Source organism: Hypanus sabinus, chromosome 3 (assembly GCF_030144855.1).
Source record: "Hypanus sabinus isolate sHypSab1 chromosome 3, sHypSab1.hap1, whole genome shotgun sequence".
Classification (NCBI taxonomy): domain Eukaryota; kingdom Metazoa; phylum Chordata; class Chondrichthyes; order Myliobatiformes; family Dasyatidae; genus Hypanus; species Hypanus sabinus.
Genome location: NC_082708.1, coordinates 131,384,418 through 131,404,224, shown reverse-complemented (window position 1 = coordinate 131,404,224; position 19,807 = coordinate 131,384,418). Strand labels below are relative to the sequence as shown.

Below are 19,807 nucleotides of genomic sequence, written 5' to 3'. Positions count from 1 at the left end.
GAAAGCTTTGGTCGCAGCAGGAGTGGAAGGAGCATGTCTGTCTTCAACTGGTACGATTAAGCTACCCTATCTTCATCAGCCATATCATTGAAAGTAAAATCAATTTCTAAGTAATTTTGTGTTGACACAATTGGTCACAACTCATAACCTGACTTGTGGAAACATAAAGAAATTTCTGATTGGAATTTCACTGCCCTGGCAAAATGCTTGTTTTGAATAAGTTACTTGATCTCCATCTAATCCTTTTATGAAAGAATGAGATTTAAAAAATCATGTTACTAATGAATAGTATACACTCAGATAGAGTCATTTTGTTGTACGGAAGAAAAAGTTATTTTTACTCATTTGTGAGATCTTTGTAAACAATATAAATGTTTCCCATAATCAGTTAACATTATTTGAGCTGCAGGAGCATTTTTCAGAAACCACATTCGTATTGGAAGCTGCTTGATTGTGACATCACACAAATTTTCACACACATGTAGTTTACAGAATTGTACTCTTGCAGTTTCTTCTTATGGAACTGATATGATGAAATGCATAAACAAACCATAAACATACGCTAATTATGAAGTAAAATTTCTCTAAAAATTCACTTGCCCAATCTTCCTCATCATATTCAGCATGGTGAGGTATTGAATCTTTACTGGACTTGCGTTCGTTGTTTTCAGTTTGTTCTTCGGCTGTGTCTGGGTTAGGGATGAGAGTGGAGCACTTTTTGTTGATGTAACTTGGACGAGCCTTATGTAGAGCCAACAGTGCACTTCGCAACAACTGGTCTTCAAAAGTATGTACAAACTGCTCCGTCTGTTAAAGCAGATACATATATAGATATATTAACGGATTTAATGTCAAACCATTCTGCCTACTCCTTGGATAGGCAATTGAGCTATCTTATCTTCACCGACAAGACATCAGTTTGGGCATTAAGTTCCTTTCATTCTTTAACAAATTAAACATCTGTTCCCTGAATAACAACAGAGGTAAGAATGATAGAAAATACTTCTATTATAGTTCATTTACATTTGTCATTTAGTAATGCTGTTTTGGTTAAAGTATGAAGTATTTTTGTTCACTTATACATTTTACTAAGGTGCCCAATATTCCATGAGATCATATGACATAGCAGCAGAATTAGGCCATTTGGCCCATCGAGTCTGTTCTGCCTTTCAATCAAAGCTGATCCTTACTTGCCCTCCTCAGCCCCACTCCCTAGTCTTCTACCTGTAACCTTTGATGCCATGTCCAATCAAGAACCTATCAAGTTCAGTCTTAAATACAGCCAATGAACTGGCTTCCACAGCAGCCTGTGGTAACAAATTCCACAGATTCACCACCCTCTGGCTAAAGAAATTTCTCCGCATCTCTGTTTTAAATGGACGGCCCTCTATCCTGAAGCTGTGCCGTCTTGTCCTAGACTCTGCCCACCATGGGAAACATCCTTTCCACATCTACCCTGTCTATGCCTTTCAACATTCGAAAGGTTTCAATGAGATCCCCCCCTCATCCTTCTAAATTCCAGTGAGTACAGACCTAGAGCTATCAAATATTCCACGTATGATAACCCTTTCATTTTTGGAATCATCCTTATGACCCCCCCTCTGAACTCTCTCCAATGCCAGCACATTTTTTCTTAGATGAGGAACCCAAAACTGTTCACAATACTCAAGGTGAGTCCTCACTAGTGCCTTATAAGTCCATAGCATCACATTCCTGCTCTTGTATTCTAGATCATTTGAAATAAATGCTGAAGGAAACCATGCTGACTTTGTCCTCTCTTGTCCTATGTCACCAAGTACTCCATTACCTTAGCCTCAACAACTGACTCTAACATCTTCTCAACCACCGGGGTCAGGCTAACTGGTTTATCATTTCCTGTCTGCTGCCTTCCTACTTTCTTAAAGAGTGGAGTGATATTTGCAATTTTCCAGTCCTCAGGCACCATGCCAGAGTTGAATGATTCTTAAAAGTTTGTTACTGATGCCTAATTACTGGATGAATCTCTCTCACACACACAAGTAGAAGATGCAGACAGGGAGCCACATCCTGATACCTGGATGGTTTGCTCTTAACTAATGAATGGAGCTACAATAGAGTTAATATCTATGTAATGACCCCTGCCAACATCAGCTGACACAGCAAAGAAAAACAATCAGCCTTATCGGATTCATTTCTCTGTTACTTTGAGATTGCAATTCATATTCCTAATGAAAAACTACTGAAGAATTCCTACAAGTATTGTAAAAATTCATCATACAGCATTGATATCAATAGTTATTAACCTTGAGTGATATTGAAGAAGACAAAAGAAAATGTTAGTGTTATTTTTTTGTCTTAAAAGTTATTAATGCATATTGGTGTAAAATATTGATTATTCCAATGAGACATCAGGATCAATATTATGCCAGGCAGGTTAATCAACATCACTTCTCAATCATTTTAAAGATGCACCGTTAACAGCTTATCCAGTATCACCTGATCCAAATGAAGACACTTCATTCACTACTATTATTTTGATAATATTGATGGAATATTGAAAATGCAATCACCCATTCATCAATGCAAATACATTTGTCCCGTAAATTATGAGGCTATTGCAAGTGTTAAGTCATCAGAAGAAAAACTAGAAAACTTAGTGGAGACAAGATTTGTGGCTTACACTTCTAGTACACTAAAATATTGTTGCATGTATCTCATCACGCTTCAAGTCAGCCACCATCATTCTGGTGCCAAGAGAACAGTGGCAAAAGGCCAAAATATTTACTGCCCAGTGACACTGACTTCAACAATCATGAAGTGCTTTGATCAGCTGATAATAGATCATATAAATCCTCACCTTCCAGTTAACATTGGACACTATCCAGATTGCCTACCACTCAAACCAGGCCACTGATAATGCCTTAGCCTCGGCTCCATCCAGTCCCACCTTAAAAACAATGCCTCATATGCCAGGTTGTTGTTCATCGACTTCAGCTCAGCATTTAACACAATCATCCCTCAGAGGGCGGTGGGTAAACTGTCCTCGTTGGGACTCTTCACCCCTCTTGTTACCTGGATCTTGGATTTCCTGATGGAAAGGCCACAGTCAGTCCAAGTTAGCAGCAACATCTCATGCTCCATCACCTAACAAGGTGAGTACTGGTGCCCCTCTCCCCCCACTAGGGTTGTGTGCTCAGCCAGCTCACTCATGACTTCATTGCCAGATTCAGCTCAAACAACATCATCCAGTTCTCTGATAATACAACAGTGGTTGGCTTCATCAGCAACAATGATGAGTTGGGTTACAGGAAGGAGGCTTGCTAAATGGTGCGAGAACAACAATCTGAGTCTCAACATGGACAAGTCAAAAGAGATGATTGCAGTCTTCAAGAAGACACAGGGTGACCACTCTCCATTGCACATCAATAGCTCTGCCGTGGAGAGAGTGAAGAGCACAAAGTTCCTTGGTGTGCACATAATGGACCCACAACATCTCCTCACTGGTCAAGAAGGCACAGCAGCATCTACAGTTTCTGAGCAGATTGGCATGCAAGGCCATTCTCACAACTTTCTACAGGAGCGCCACTGGGAGTGTCCTGTCTGGCTCATCATTGTGTGATATAGACGCTACAAGGCATCGACCACAAGACCCTACAGAAGACAGTAAGAACTGCCAAGGGTATCATTAGGGTCTCCCTCCTCTCACTATTTATAGTACTTACCAAGAACATTGTAGCTGAAGGGCCCAAAGCATTGTTGAGTATCCCTACCACCCATCCCACAATCTTTTTGACCCACCACCGTGAGGAGGGAGTACAGAAACATTAGGACTAAGACTGTCAGAATGGAAATCTATGGGGTGAGGGAGGCTGTAGGCAAGAGGGTCTTTGCAATTGTGTACATCTATTTCTCCTCTACCAGAGGTAGCCATCCCCAAGGAGATGCCTGACTACCTAGACCCATGCTTGTGTAGGATAAGCTATACAGAGCATTTTTCTCATTAGTTACAAAATAGCACTTCATGCATGAGCTATGGTGTTCTGGTATGTGTACAAGCTGTTTCAGGTGCTATTTGAAGCTAATGAGGTTTTTTTTTTCCAGTGCCTGGGTTCCTTCCAAATTCCACCTGTGAAGAATACACCACATTATGTTTTTTTTTGTGTGGCTGTTTAACAGTAGTTATTTCCAAAACCTAGGAGATCCAATTTAAGAAACGAGCAAAATGTGATTACTGACTTCATTTGAAGTGAGTCAGATCGTGGGAAGATATTGGAACCACTAACATGAATCACAGCTGCAAATTATCAGTCTGACTTTGCAATTTCACCTGGAAAAGTGAAACTTGCTTAGTTAAAATCGATCTTGCATCATATGGCACTAAAAGTTAATACAATGCAGTGAGTGGTTATTATTTTCAACAATTGCACTATCTTCTTCTTGATGAGAAAGTGAAACAATTTCCAAATTAAAACACTTTTGTAAATAAGTATTCTAATAAGAGGTGAGAAACCAGACTGAAGGATTTTCTGCAGTGATTGATGCTGCTCATTATCTATTCACTTTTGTATTTAAAAATCCAACATGAAATTTCATATTACAACCATTATTCATTTCTGACACATTTCATTCTGTAGTAACCTGATATAATTATCCTCTCTGCTCTCCATCTATCAGCCAGATTGCAGTAGGAATCAGCCAGGCCATTTTGGAGAAAGCACTGTGATCAACTGCAACAAGCACATCGCCCGTGGAACCAACACACTTGACCACTGGTACACCCCAAGAGTGCTAACGGTGCCATCCCACACCTACACTTCAGCAAGCCTGATGACCTGGCTGCGCTTCTACTCCTGGCACATAGGCAGAGACTGAGGATTGCAGCACCAGTCATGAGGACCACAAAAGTATGGTCAAGCGAGGCAGAGGAGCACTTACAGGATTGTTTTGATTGGGACTACAGGACTATATTCAGCGATTCAGATTTGGATCCGAATGAATATGCCATAGTTGATGCCAACTCCATCAAGACCATCATGTGTGGATGAATGTGTGTCTTCGAGAACATATCAGACATACCCAAACCACAAGCCGGAGAAGAACCAGGAGATTAACCTTCTGTTGAGGGCTAGATCTGTAGTATTTTAGACAGATGATCTAGAACTCTGCATGAAGTCCAGATCCAACATATGGAAGGCTATCTTAAGAGTGAAAAAGCAATTCTGAGTGAAGTTACAGATGAAATGCATCAGTCAGGTGCATATCAGTTATGGCAAGGTCTGAAGGCCATTACTTCCCACAAGGCAAAACCTAAGATCAGAAATGGCTGTGATGTTTCAATCCCCATGAGTTAAATGCCTTTTATGCACATGTTAAAAGGCAGAATAAAATTATGTCCCTGCATCATCTGGTGACCTTGTGATAACTGCCACAAATGCTGATGTCAGAACATCTTTCAAGAGGGTTAACTCTCTTAAGGTGTCAGGCCCCAATGACTATTGCAGGTTCTTCAGAGGTTGATCACGGATAGAATTAACTCTTGCCTGAATATGGACCTGGACCTGTTGCAATCTGTCTTGCCAAAGAGGTCTACAGAGCATGAAATCTCATTGGCTCTCCACTTGGCCTTGGACACCTGGACAACACCTATACCGAGGACAGACTACTTTTTATTGATTACAGCTTATTATTCAATACCATCATTTCCTCAGCACTAATCAACAAGCTTCAAAAATTGGGTTTCTCTACCTGTCTTCTTCGACTTCCACATTGGGAGTCCACGGAAAGTATGGATTAGAAGTAACATCTCGTCGCTGACAATCAACACAGGAACACCTAAAGGATATTTGCTTCGCCCACTACTTTACCCTCCCTATACTCATGTCTGTGTGGCTAGGCACAGCTCAAATGCCATCTATAAATTTGCCGATGACACATCTGTCGTGATGAAGCCATGCTTAGGCTGGAGGAACAACACCTTATATTCTGTCTGGGTAGCCTCCAGCCTGATGGCATGAACATCGATTTCTCAAACTTCTGGTAATGCCCCCCATAACCGCTCTTCTTCACCATTTCCCATCCCCTTTTCCCTCTCTCACCTTATCTCTTTGCCTGCCCATCGACTCCCTCTGGTTCTCCTCCCCGCTTTTCTTTCTTCCATGACTTTCTGTGTCCTTCACCATTCAACTTCCCAGCTTCTTACTTCATCCCCTGCCCCTCCAGGTTTCACATATCACCTTGTGTTTCTCTCTCCCCTCCCCCCACCCTTTAAAATCTACTCTCAGTTTTTTTTTCCTCCAGTCCTGCCAAAGGTTTTCAACTGTACTCCTTTCCTAGATGCTGCCTGGCCTGTTGTGTTGCATCAATCACTGATTTTTTTCCCCCAAAGTCTGTGTATTCTGGCTGTGAGTAGAACTCTACAAACATTTTGAATTTTCAAGAGCTGTTTTGCCGTTGCAAAGGCCCAGGTGTTGCTGGTTCTCCATTTGGGGCTTCCACACAGACCAGATGTTGACAGCCCTGGGTGCAATGGTAATCATTCCCTTTGCAAATTTCTATTTGGACAATGACCACTACCAAACTGATGAAAGACCAAGCTGCAAGTCATTTCTGCCCAGTTTTTAGCAAGCGATTCTCCAAGCTAGACCTCAAGAGGGAAGATCAATATTGAAATAACTACTTGGTGCCTACTGCAGCTCCAACTTCACACTCAAAGCAGGGAATAGACCGCAGTTCCCATGGCTGTTCAGCTGATTGTGGCAATTTATGTTTCTCAATATTGTTTTTTCCAAGCTAGTGATATGGATGTACGTAACCTCATGTTTTGCCATTATTGTCTAACAGAGGTTACTTAAATTCTAATAGAGGAGATCTAACTGCACTTAATTTGTCTCCTGTAGGAGATCATCAAGCTTCCTCAGCAAGCAGATTTATGATGTCCGCAGACTGCCTCATGATGCTAGACTCCACAGGTCTGTTACTTTATCGTTATGCGGGTGCTGGATTTCAGTTCCATTCATTAGCAAAGTCAGAAGATATTCATAGAAACAAAGAATACAGCACAATACAGGCCCTTTGGCCCACAAAGTTGTGCCCAACACGTTCCTATCTTAGAAATTACTAGGCTTACCTATAGACCTTTATTTTACTAAGCTCCATGTATCTATCTAAAAGCATCTTAAAAGGCCTTATCATATCTGCCTCCATCAGTGTTGCCAGCAGTCCATTTCATGAACTCACCACTCTCTGAATAAAAAACTTACCCCTGACATCTCCTCTGTACTACTCCCCAGCACCTTAAACCTTGGTCCTCTCATGGCAACTATTTCAACCCTGGGAAAAAGCCTCTGACTATCCACATGATCAATGCCTCTCATCATCTTGTACACCTCTAATCCTCCATTGCTTCAAGGAGAAAAGACCGAGTTCACTCAATGTTGGATCTGGACTTCATGCAGAGTTCTAGATCATCTGTCATTTGCTAATGAATCCAGGCAACATCCTTGTAAACCTCCTCTGCACCCTTTCTATGACTTCCAAATCCTTCCTGTAGTGAGGCGACCAGAACTGAGCACAATACTCCAAGTGGGGTCTAACCAGGGTCCTATATAGCTGAAACATTACCTCTCAACCCCTAAATTCAATTCCACGATTGATGAAGGCCAATATACTGTACACCTTCTTAACCATAGAGTCAACCTGCGCAGCTGCTTTGAGCATCCTATGGACTCGGACCTGAAGATCCCTCTGATCTTCCACACTGCTGAGTCTTACCACCATATTCTGCCACCATATTTGACCTACCAAAATGAACCACTTCACACTTAACTGGGTTGAACACCATTTGCCACTTCTCAGCCCAGTTTTGCATCCTATCAATGTCCCGCTGTAACCTCTGACATCCCTCCACACTATCCACAACACCTCCAACCTTTGTGTCATCAGCAAACTTACAGCATCCTTCCACTTCCTCATCCAGGTCATTAATAAAAATCACAAAGAGTAAGGGTCCCAGAATAGATCCCTGAGGCACTCAACTGGCGACCGACCTCCATGCAGAATATGACCCGTCTACAACCACTCTTTGCCTTCTGTGGGCAAGCCAGTTCTGGATCCACAAGGCAATGTTCCCTTGGATCCCATGCCTCCTTACTTTCTCAATAAGCCTTGCTGGGGTACATTATCAAATGCCTTGCTGAAATCCATATACACTACATCTACTGCTCTATCTTCATCAATGTGTTTAGTCACATCCTCAAAAAATTCAATCAGGCTCGTAACGTACGACCTGACCTTGACAAAGCCATGCTGACTATTCCTAATCATATTATGCCTCTCCAAATGTTCATAAATCCTGCCTCTCAGGATCTTCTCTATTAACTTACCAACCACTGAGGTAAGACTCACGGGTCTATAATTTCCTGGGCTATCTCTACTCCCTTTCTTGAATAAAGGAACAACATCCTCAACCCTCCAATCCTCCAGAACCTCTCCCACCCCCATTGATGATGCAAAGGTCATTGCCAGAGGCTCAGCAATCTCCTCCCTCACCTCCCACAGTAGCCTGGGGTACATCTCGTCCAGTCCCAGTACATTATCCAACTGGATGCTTTCCAAAAGCTCCAGCACATCCGTTGGTGGTGACATCCATTGGACTCGAGAGACCATGGGTCTGCGCCTGGAGTTTCCAGGGTGCAGGCCTGGGCAGGGTTGTATGGGAGACCGGCAGTTGCCCAAGCTGCAGGCCTTCCCCTCTCCACGCCACCAACGTTGTCCAAGGGAAGGGCACTAGGACCCATGCAGCTTGGCACCGGTGACCTCGCAGAGCAATGTGTTGTTAAGTGCCTTGCTCAAGGACACAAACACGCTGCCTCAGCTGAGGCTCGAACCAGTGACCTTCAGGTTACTAGTCTGATGCCTTGCCCACTAGGCCAGGCGCCAAGGAATACTGAAGTAAAGTATTCATTAAGTACCTATGCTGTTTCCTCCAGTTCCATAAAGACTTTCCCACTGTCACATTTGATAGGTCCTATTCTTTCACGTCTTATCCTCTTGCTCTTCACATACTTGTAGAATGCCTTGGGGTTTTCCTTAATCCTGTCCGCCAAGGCCTTCACATGGCCCCTTCTGGCTCTCCTAATTACCTTCTTAAGGTCCTTTCTAACAGCCTTATAATCTTCTAGATCTCTAACATTACCTAGCTTTCCGAAACTTTTGTAAGCTTTTCTTTTCTTCTTGACTAGATTTATTACAGCCTTTGTACACCGTGGTTCCTGTACCCTACCGCAACTTCCCTGTCTCATTGGAACGTACCTGTACAAAGCTCTATACAAATATCCCCTGAATATTTGCCACATTTCTTCCACACTCTTCCCTGAGAACATCTGTTTCCAGTTTAAGCCTCCAATTTCCTGCCTGATAGCCTCATAATTCCCCTTACTCCAATTAAACAATTTTCTAATTTGTCTGTTCCTATCTCTCTCCAATGCTATTGTAAAGGAGATAGAATTATGATCACTATCTCCAAAATACTCTCCCACTGAGAGATCTGACACCTGACCAGGTTTATTTCCCAATACCAAATCAAGTACAGTCTCTCCTCTTGTAGGCTTAACTATATACTGTGTCAAGAAACCTTCCTGAACACACCTAACAAATTCCACCCCATCTGAACCCCTTGCTCTAGGGAGACGCCAATCGATATTTTGGAAATTAAAATCTCCCATCGCGACAACTCTGTTATTATTACACCTTTCCAGGATCTGTTTCCCTATCTGCTCCTCGATATCCCTGTAACTATTAGGCAGCCTGTAAAAAACACCCAGTAAAGTTATTGACCCCTTCCTGTTCCAAACCTCCACCCACAGAGACTCCGCGGATAATCCCTCCATGACGTCCACCTTTTCTGCAGCTGTGACACTATCTCTGATCAACAGTGCCACACACCCACCTCTTTTGCCTCCCTCCCTGTCCTTTCTGAAACATCTAAAACCTGGCATTTGAAGTAACCAATCCTGCCCCTGAGCCACAGGGCCAGACTCAGTACCAGAGACACGGTCACTGCCACTTCGCCCAGGTAGGCTCTCACCCCCAACAGTACTCAAACAGGATTACTTATTGTCAAGGGGTACAGCCACAAGGGTACTCTCTAGAATCTCATTCTTCCCCTTCCCCCTCCTGACTGTGACAGACTTATCTGTCTCCTGAGGCCCCGGTGTGACCACCTGCTTGTGACTCCTCTCTGTCATCTCCTCGCTCTCCCTGACTAGGTGAAGATCATCGAGCTGCATCTCCAGTTCCCTATCTCAGTCCACACCTGGTGCAGATATGGCCGTGCGAGAGGCTAGGAGACTCCAGGACCCCCGACATCTGACAACGAGCACAGAACTTCCTACCTCGCCTCGTCCCGTTACCGCCTAAGCCCGTTGAACCAAAGCCCTACCACTCTTCTACCCTCTTACTCAGCTGCCCGTTGGATACGGTGGTCTTTATAAACCTTTCTCGCTCTACTGGCTGACGTCACACGCCTGCGCAGTCTCGCCTCTCTTTAACCCAAGTTGTAAAAAAACTCCCTTCGCTCCAAAAAAATCAGCCGTTCACTCGCAGCCTTCTTGCTCTGAACTCAATTCCTTGACTCAAAGGTAAGAACATATGTATGGAATGATGGTATGAAAAAAATCTGATGGAGCTAATTGCTGGTACCCTTCCGGAAAGCTCACCTGACCTGGGCTGCCTAACAAGAGGCCTGGAGAACCCAGCAGAGTGCATGTAGTCTCTGCACACCACACAGGTTTGCTGCAGGAGGACACACCACACAGGTTTGCCGCAGGAGGACACACAACACAGGTTTGCTGCAGGAGGACACACCACACAGGTTTGCTGCAGGAGGACACACCACACAGGTTTGCTGCAGGACACACCACACAGGTTTGCTGCAGGAGGACACCCCACACAGGTTTGCTGCAGGAGGACACCCCACACAGGTTTGCTGCAGGAGGACACACCACACAGGTTTACCGCAGGACACACCACACAGGTTTGCTGCAGGAGGACACACCACACAGGTTTGCTGCAAGACACACCACACAGGTTTGCTGCAGGAGGACACACCACACAGGTTTCCTGCAGGAGGACACATCACACAGGTTTGCTGCAGGACACACCACACAGGTTTGCTGCAGGAGGACACACCACACAGGTTTGCTGCAGGACACACCACACAGGTTTGCTGCAGGAGGACACACCACACAGGTTTGCTGCAGGACACACCACACAGGTTTGCTGCAGGACACACCACACAGGTTTGCTGCAGGAGGACACACCACACAGGTTTGCTGCAGGAGGACACACCACACAGGTTTCCTGCAGGACACACCACACAGGTTTGCTGCAGGAGGACACGCCACACAGGTTTGCTGCAGGACACACCACACAGGTTTGCTGCAGGACACACCACACAGGTTTGCTGCAGGACACACCACACAGGTTTGCTGCAGGAGGACACACCACACAGGTTTGCTGCAGGAGGACACACCACACAGGTTTCCTGCAGGAGGACACCCCACACAGGTTTGCTGCAGGAGGACACACCACACAGGTTTCCTGCAGGAGGACACACCACACAGGTTTGCTGCAGGACACACCACACAGGTTTGCTGCAGGACACACCACACAGGTTTGCTGCAGGAGGACACACCACACAGGTTTGCTGCAGGAGGACACACCACACAGGTTTGCTGCAGGACACACCACACAGGTTTCCTGCAGGAGGACACACCACACAGGTTTGCTGCAGGAGGACACACAACACAGGTTTGCTGCAGGAGGACACACCACACAGGTTTGCTGCAGGACACACAACACAGGTTTGCTGCAGGACACACCACACAGGTTTGCTGCAGGAGGACACACCACACAGGTTTGCTGCTGCAGGACACACCACACAGGTTTGCTGCAGGACACACCACACAGGTTTGCTGCAGGACTCACCACACAGGTTTGCTGCAGGACACACCACACAGGTTTGCTGCAGGAGGACACACCACACAGGTTTGCTGCAGGAGGACACACCACACGGGTTTGCTGCAGGACTCACCACACAGGTTTGCTGCAGGACACACCACACAGGTTTGCTGCAGGAGGACACACCACACAGGTTTGCTGCAGGACACACCACACAGGTTTACCGCAGGACACACCACACAGGTTTGCTGCAGGACACACCACACAGGTTTGCTGCAGGACTCACCACACAGGTTTGCTGCAGGACACACCACACAGGTTTGCTGCAGGAGGACACACCACACAGGTTTGCTGCAGGAGGACACACCACACAGGTTTGCTGCAGGAGGACACACCACACAGGTTTGCTGCAGGACACACCACACAGGTTTGCTGCAGGAGGACACACCACACAGGTTTGCTGCAGGAGGACACGCCACACAGGTTTGCTGCAGGACACACCACACAGGTTTGCTGCAGGACACACCACACAGGTTTGCTGCAGGAGGACACACCACACAGGTTTGCTGCAGGAGGACACACCACACAGGTTTGCTGCAGGACACACCACACAGGTTTGCTGCAGGACACACCACACAGGTTTGCTGCAGGACACACCACACAGGTTTGCTCCAGGAGGACACACCACACAGGTTTGCTGCAGGAGGACACACCACACAGGTTTGCTGCAGGAGGACACACAACACAGGTTTGCTGCAGGAGGACACACCACACAGGTTTGCTGCAGGAGGACACACCACACAGGTTTGCTGCAGGAGGACACACCACACAGGTTTGCTGCAGGACTCACCACACAGGTTTGCTGCAGGAGGCACCACACAGGTTTGCTGCAGGAGGACACACCACACAGGTTTGCTGCAGGACACACCACACAGGTTTGCTGCAGGAGGACACACCACACAGGTTTGCTGCAGGACACACCACACAGGTTTGCTGCAGGAGGACACACCACACAGGTTTGCTGCAGGAGGACACACAACACAGGTTTGCTGCAGGAGGACACACCACACAGGTTTGCTGCAGGACTCACCACACAGGTTTGCTGCAGGAGGACACACCACACAGGTTTGCTGCAGGACACACCACACGGGTTTGCTGCAGGACACACCACACAGGTTTGCCGCAGGACTCACCACACAGGTTTGCTGCAGGACACACCACACAGGTTTGCTGCAGGAGGACACACCACACAGGTTTACCGCAGGACACACCACACAGGTTTGCTGCAGGACACACCACACAGGTTTGCTGCAGGACTCACCACACAGGTTTGCTGCAGGACACACCACACAGGTTTGCTGCAGGAGGACACACCACACAGGTTTGCTGCAGGAGGACACACCACACAGGTTTGCTGCAGGAGGACACACCACACAGGTTTGCTGCAGGACACACCACACAGGTTTGCTGCAGGAGGACACACCACACAGGTTTGCTGCAGGAGGACACGCCACACAGGTTTGCTGCAGGACACACCACACAGGTTTGCTGCAGGACACACCACACAGGTTTGCTGCAGGAGGACACACCACACAGGTTTGCTGCAGGAGGACACACCACACAGGTTTGCTGCAGGACACACCACACAGGTTTGCTGCAGGACACACCACACAGGTTTGCTGCAGGACACACCACACAGGTTTGCTCCAGGAGGACACACCACACAGGTTTGCTGCAGGAGGACACACCACACAGGTTTGCTGCAGGAGGACACACAACACAGGTTTGCTGCAGGAGGACACACCACACAGGTTTGCTGCAGGAGGACACACCACACAGGTTTGCTGCAGGAGGACACACCACACAGGTTTGCTGCAGGACTCACCACACAGGTTTGCTGCAGGAGGCACCACACAGGTTTGCTGCAGGAGGACACACCACACAGGTTTGCTGCAGGACACACCACACAGGTTTGCTGCAGGAGGACACACCACACAGGTTTGCTGCAGGACACACCACACAGGTTTGCTGCAGGAGGACACACCACACAGGTTTGCTGCAGGAGGACACACAACACAGGTTTGCTGCAGGAGGACACACCACACAGGTTTGCTGCAGGACTCACCACACAGGTTTGCTGCAGGAGGACACACCACACAGGTTTGCTGCAGGACACACCACACGGGTTTGCTGCAGGACACACCACACAGGTTTGCCGCAGGACTCACCACACAGGTTTGCTGCAGGAGGACACACCACACAGGTTTGCTGCAGGACACACCACACGGGTTTGCTGCAGGACACACCACACAGGTTTGCCGCAGGACTCACCACACAGGTTTGCTGCAGGACACACCACACAGGTTTGCTGCAGGAGGACACACCACACAGGTTTACCGCAGGACACACCACACAGGTTTGCTGCAGGACACACCACACAGGTTTGCTGCAGGACTCACCACACAGGTTTGCTGCAGGACACACCACACAGGTTTGCTGCAGGAGGACACACCACACAGGTTTGCTGCAGGAGGACACACCACACAGGTTTGCTGCAGGAGGACACACCACACAGGTTTGCTGCAGGACACACCACACAGGTTTGCTGCAGGAGGACACACCACACAGGTTTGCTGCAGGAGGACACGCCACACAGGTTTGCTGCAGGACACACCACACAGGTTTGCTGCAGGACACACCACACAGGTTTGCTGCAGGAGGACACACCACACAGGTTTGCTGCAGGAGGACACACCACACAGGTTTGCTGCAGGACACACCACACAGGTTTGCTGCAGGACACACCACACAGGTTTGCTGCAGGACACACCACACAGGTTTGCTCCAGGAGGACACACCACACAGGTTTGCTGCAGGAGGACACACCACACAGGTTTGCTGCAGGAGGACACACAACACAGGTTTGCTGCAGGAGGACACACCACACAGGTTTGCTGCAGGAGGACACACCACACAGGTTTGCTGCAGGAGGACACACCACACAGGTTTGCTGCAGGACTCACCACACAGGTTTGCTGCAGGAGGCACCACACAGGTTTGCTGCAGGAGGACACACCACACAGGTTTGCTGCAGGACACACCACACAGGTTTGCTGCAGGAGGACACACCACACAGGTTTGCTGCAGGACACACCACACAGGTTTGCTGCAGGAGGACACACCACACAGGTTTGCTGCAGGAGGACACACAACACAGGTTTGCTGCAGGAGGACACACCACACAGGTTTGCTGCAGGACTCACCACACAGGTTTGCTGCAGGAGGACACACCACACAGGTTTGCTGCAGGACACACCACACGGGTTTGCTGCAGGACACACCACACAGGTTTGCCGCAGGACTCACCACACAGGTTTGCTGCAGGAGGACACACCACACAGGTTTGCTGCAGGACACACCACACGGGTTTGCTGCAGGACACACCACACAGGTTTGCCGCAGGACTCACCACACAGGTTTGCTGCAGGACACACCACACAGGTTTGCTGCAGGAGGACACACCACACAGGTTTGCTGCAGGACACACCACACAGGTTTGCTGCAGGAGGACACACCACACAGGTTTGCTGCAGGAGGACACATCACACAGGTTTGCTGCAGGAGGACACACCACACAGGTTTGCTGCAGGAGGACACACCACACAGGTTTGCTGCAGGACACACCACACAGGTTTGCTGCAGGAGGACACACCACACAGGTTTGCTGCAGGAGGACACACCACACAGGTTTGCTGCAGGACACACCACACAGGTTTGCTGCAGGAGGACACACCACACAGGTTTGCTGCAGGACACACCACACAGGTTTGCTGCAGGAGGACACACCACACAGGTTTGCTGGAGGACACACAACACAGGTTTGCTGCAGGACACACCACACAGGTTTACTGCAGGACACATCACACAGGTTTGCTGCAGGAGGACACACCACACAGGTTTGCTGCAGGACACACCACACAGGTTTGCTGCAGGAGGACACACCACACAGGTTTGCTGCAGGACACACCACACAGGTTTGCTGCAGGACACACCACACAGGTTTGCCGCAGGACACACCACACAGGTTTGCCGCAGGACACACCACACAGGTTTGCTGCAGGACACACCACACAGGTTTGCCGCAGGACTCACCACACAGGTTTGCTGCAGGACACACCACACAGGTTTGCCGCAGGACACACCACACAGGTTTGCTGCAGGAGGACACGCCACACAGGTTTGCTGCAGGAGGACACACCACACAGGTTTGCTGCAGGAGGACACACCACACAGGTTTGCTGCAGGACACATCACACAGGTTTGCTGCAGGACACACCACACAGGTTTGCTCCAGGAGGACACACCACACAGGTTTGCTGCAGGAGGACACACCACACAGGTTTGCTGCAGGACACACCACACAGGTTTGCTCCAGGAGGACACACCACTACCACTCAGCAACACAGTGAGCAGGCAGACAACAGACAGTGACAGAAAGAGGAACGGAAAGACAACCTGGACAGTCACCAAGAAACTTGTCACATTTAATGTCTGCAAACCCAACTCCCTAATAAATAAACTTCGTTGGTTTTCCTTTATTAGCGGCTCCATTTTAGGGAATACACAAAATTAAAAACCCAGAATAGAAAATAGTAGTCTTCCATATCAAATATATGAAGGAAATTGTGTTGTGTTGCCCACGCAAGCCAACTAATCACTCCTCTGCAGCATTTAGTTCCTATCTTCCTGTCAAACAAAACTGCAGATGCTGGGAGTTTAGAACAACGAGCATCTGAAATGTTATATGTTTCTCTCCTCTACATGCTGCTCAGTACTTCCAATGTTCTGTTTTTATTTTGTATTTTATCCCTTTTGCCAATTTTGTAATTAATTTTCTATATAATATGCCCAGAGCCCAGAGGATGGCTTTGGAAAATGTGCTACTGGCTTATTCCATCAACTAACTGCCCAAGCCTACGTATTGGTCACTTTATATACAGGTCCATACACCAAGTTCACTATCATGTCCGCTATCATGTCCACCCCAGCTCAGGAATATCAATGTAACTGCATTTAATTTGTTATGTTTTGTTTACCCATTGTCAGTGATCAAATCAGTGAACAAAAACAGTCACATACTCCAATTATTTAGGCTGTCAGATATACACATCCCTTTCCTTTGCACAGTGGGAGTATGTCCTCAGAGATAGAAATAAAGACGTCTTGTAAACCTGGTGAAACGTAAGACCATAAGATATAGGAGCAGAATTAGGCTATTTGGCTCATTGAGTCTGTTCTGCTATTCAGTCATGGCGGATTTATTTTCCCTTTTAACCTCATTCTTCTGCCTTCCAGCTGTAATGTTTGACACCCTAACTCGGGGGTCGGCAACCTGCGGCTCCCGAGCCATTTGTGGCTCTTTCACCTCTGTGCTGCGGCTCCCTGTGGCTTTGGGAAATAATTGGTCAGTATTTAATTAAAATGTATTTTATGTTAGTTTGTTAGCTTTTGAAATGTAATTCTAAATTTGAAGATTATGGTGATCTTGTACAATCTAAGTGTGGCGACACATTTCCTCACAATTAGCCAGCATTCCGGCTAAGGGAGATAGCCTACGGGGGTTTGTGAGTACGCGTCTTTTGCAGCATCTGCGTCCATGGGGGCTGGGTTGAGGGAGGCTTAAAAGCAAGGCTGTTTAGTTCGAATAAAGTTACCTTTGACTGCAGTCTTTATTTTAGCGCTGCGTGTAGCGCTACACCGCTACAACGTGTTTTTTATCGCTATTAATATACATCACCACTGCCAATGCCTGACACCCGCCAGTGCGCGCTTTCTTTTAATTCTTCGATCCAAGGTAGGCTACCTATGTAGTAACCTTCAACCCAACGTCTTTTTTTCGGAGTTCAAAATGTTTTTGTTGCATGCAGAAATGTAATTTCGTTTTCTCTGCAGGAGTTCATCAATTTCAAAAATGCAACACATTATAGTTTGTTTATACATAGCATAAAGGCAAAAAAAACCCGTTGTATGCAGTGTTATTTCATTTTGTGGCTCCCAGTGTTTTCTTTTCTGTGGGAAATGGGTCCATATTGGCTCTTTTAGTGGTAAACGTTGCCGACCCCTGCCCTAACTAATCAAGAACCTGTCAGCTTTTGCTTTAGATATACCCAATGACTTGGCTCAATAGCTGTCTGTGTCACCTCTCAAGTGAAAAATCGACAGAAGTGATAAGTGTTGCTTCCTTTTGATTGAGAAAAATGACTAAAGCAAGCTAGGCCCAACATGCTGAGGATTACAACACTGTTCAAAATATTAAAGATAATCTGCAGCATTGTTATAAATGATGTACCAGTTCTAGCCCCAAAGCACACGCTGTCAATGAACGCATAATTTCTTAAAAATCTACAGTGCAGATCGTACCTGGAATACAATTTTATCTCACTGTTCCACAGGAAGAAAAATGTCAGCTGAATTTAGAAGTACAGTTTTTTTTTGTCTGTTAAATTTCTCTCAATTACAATGGATAGAGAAAGTGAAAGAAAGATTAGTCTTATTTGTCACATGCAGTGAAATGTGTCATTTGGGTCAAATCAAATCAACGAGGATTGTGTGGGGGTAGTCTGCAAGCAACACCGTGTTTCTGTGCCAACACAGCATGCCCACAACTTACTAACCCTAACCCTACCTGTACCTAACAGGGACTGTGGGAGAAAACTGGAGCACTCAGAGGAAACTCACACAGTCACGGGGAGAATGTACAAATTCCTTACAGACAGTGGTGGGAATCGAACCCTAACCAATTATTGCTGCATTAATCACTACACTGCCATCCAGAATCTCATTCTAATGAGAACAAGAATAGGTGATTTCCTAATTTTCTCCTTTAAAGGATATACACTCAGTGGACACTTTATTTGTACTGAATACCATGGCTGCTGAATGTATGTTTATGGTTCCAGCAGCTGTGGCCCGGCTACTTTAAGATGCAACCTGCCATGCATTCAGAAATAATCTTCTGCACACCACTGTCGTAACTCATGGTTATTTGAGTTACTGTTGCCTTCCTGTTAGCTTGAACCAATCTAGCCATTCTCCTCTGAGCTCTCTAAGGAACAAGACATTTTTGTCCACAATACTGCCGCTCACTGGACGTTTGTTTTTCGCGGCAGTCTCTGCAAACTCTAAAGACTGCTGTGTGTGAAAATCCCAGGAGATCAGCAGATTCTGAGATACTCAAACCACCCCTACTGGTAGCATGGTCAAAGTCACTTAGATCACATCTCTTCCCTGTTATGAGGTTTGGTCTGAACAGCAACTGAACCTCTTGACCATGTCTGCATGCTTTTATGCATTGAATTGCTGCCACGAGATTGGCTGATTAGATATTTGCAGTAATGAGCAGGTGCACGAGTGCACTGAATAAAGCGGCCACTGAATGTATATACAGGATTCTTGCGTATCAGCTAAGATAAGTTCTGTAGTTTATTTTTGTCCTTTTCTGCAGACATTTGAATACCATGACAGTCAGCTAGAGCAGGCATTTAATCAAGCGAGATCTCACCTCACATTCTCCTCTTGGAGCTCCCCGTAGTGCATAAAGAGCAAAAGAAGGAAGGCATCAACTGTTAAGAATTCCACCCAACCTTCTTTAAAACAGGGCAACGGATGTACAATAGAACACCTTGCCACTGACCTCACTCTCTGTGAGAACATGCCAAGAATCTGCTCAGCAGCTCTGCAACCCAGATTATCAGCTCTTCATCAAGTGGCGCAGGTATGACAGCAGAAACAATTAAACCTTCCCTCAACTATCATTCCATATAACGGTGGAAGGGGTTCAAAGGGATGAATGGCCTATCCTTTGCCACTC

General features: G+C 46.8%; 1 protein-coding gene across 6 annotated transcripts in view; it reads right to left on the bottom strand.

Moving 5' to 3' along the window:
- Positions 1-19,807, bottom strand: part of inpp4b (inositol polyphosphate-4-phosphatase type II B) — a 786,855-nt gene that overhangs the window by 73,883 nt on the left and 693,165 nt on the right. For all 6 annotated transcript variants that reach the window (XM_059965139.1, XM_059965141.1, XM_059965142.1 and 3 more), the window contains one exon: positions 601-807. In XM_059965139.1, the coding sequence (XP_059821122.1) occupies positions 601-807 (207 nt within the window). The remainder of the gene's footprint in view (positions 1-600; positions 808-19,807) is intronic.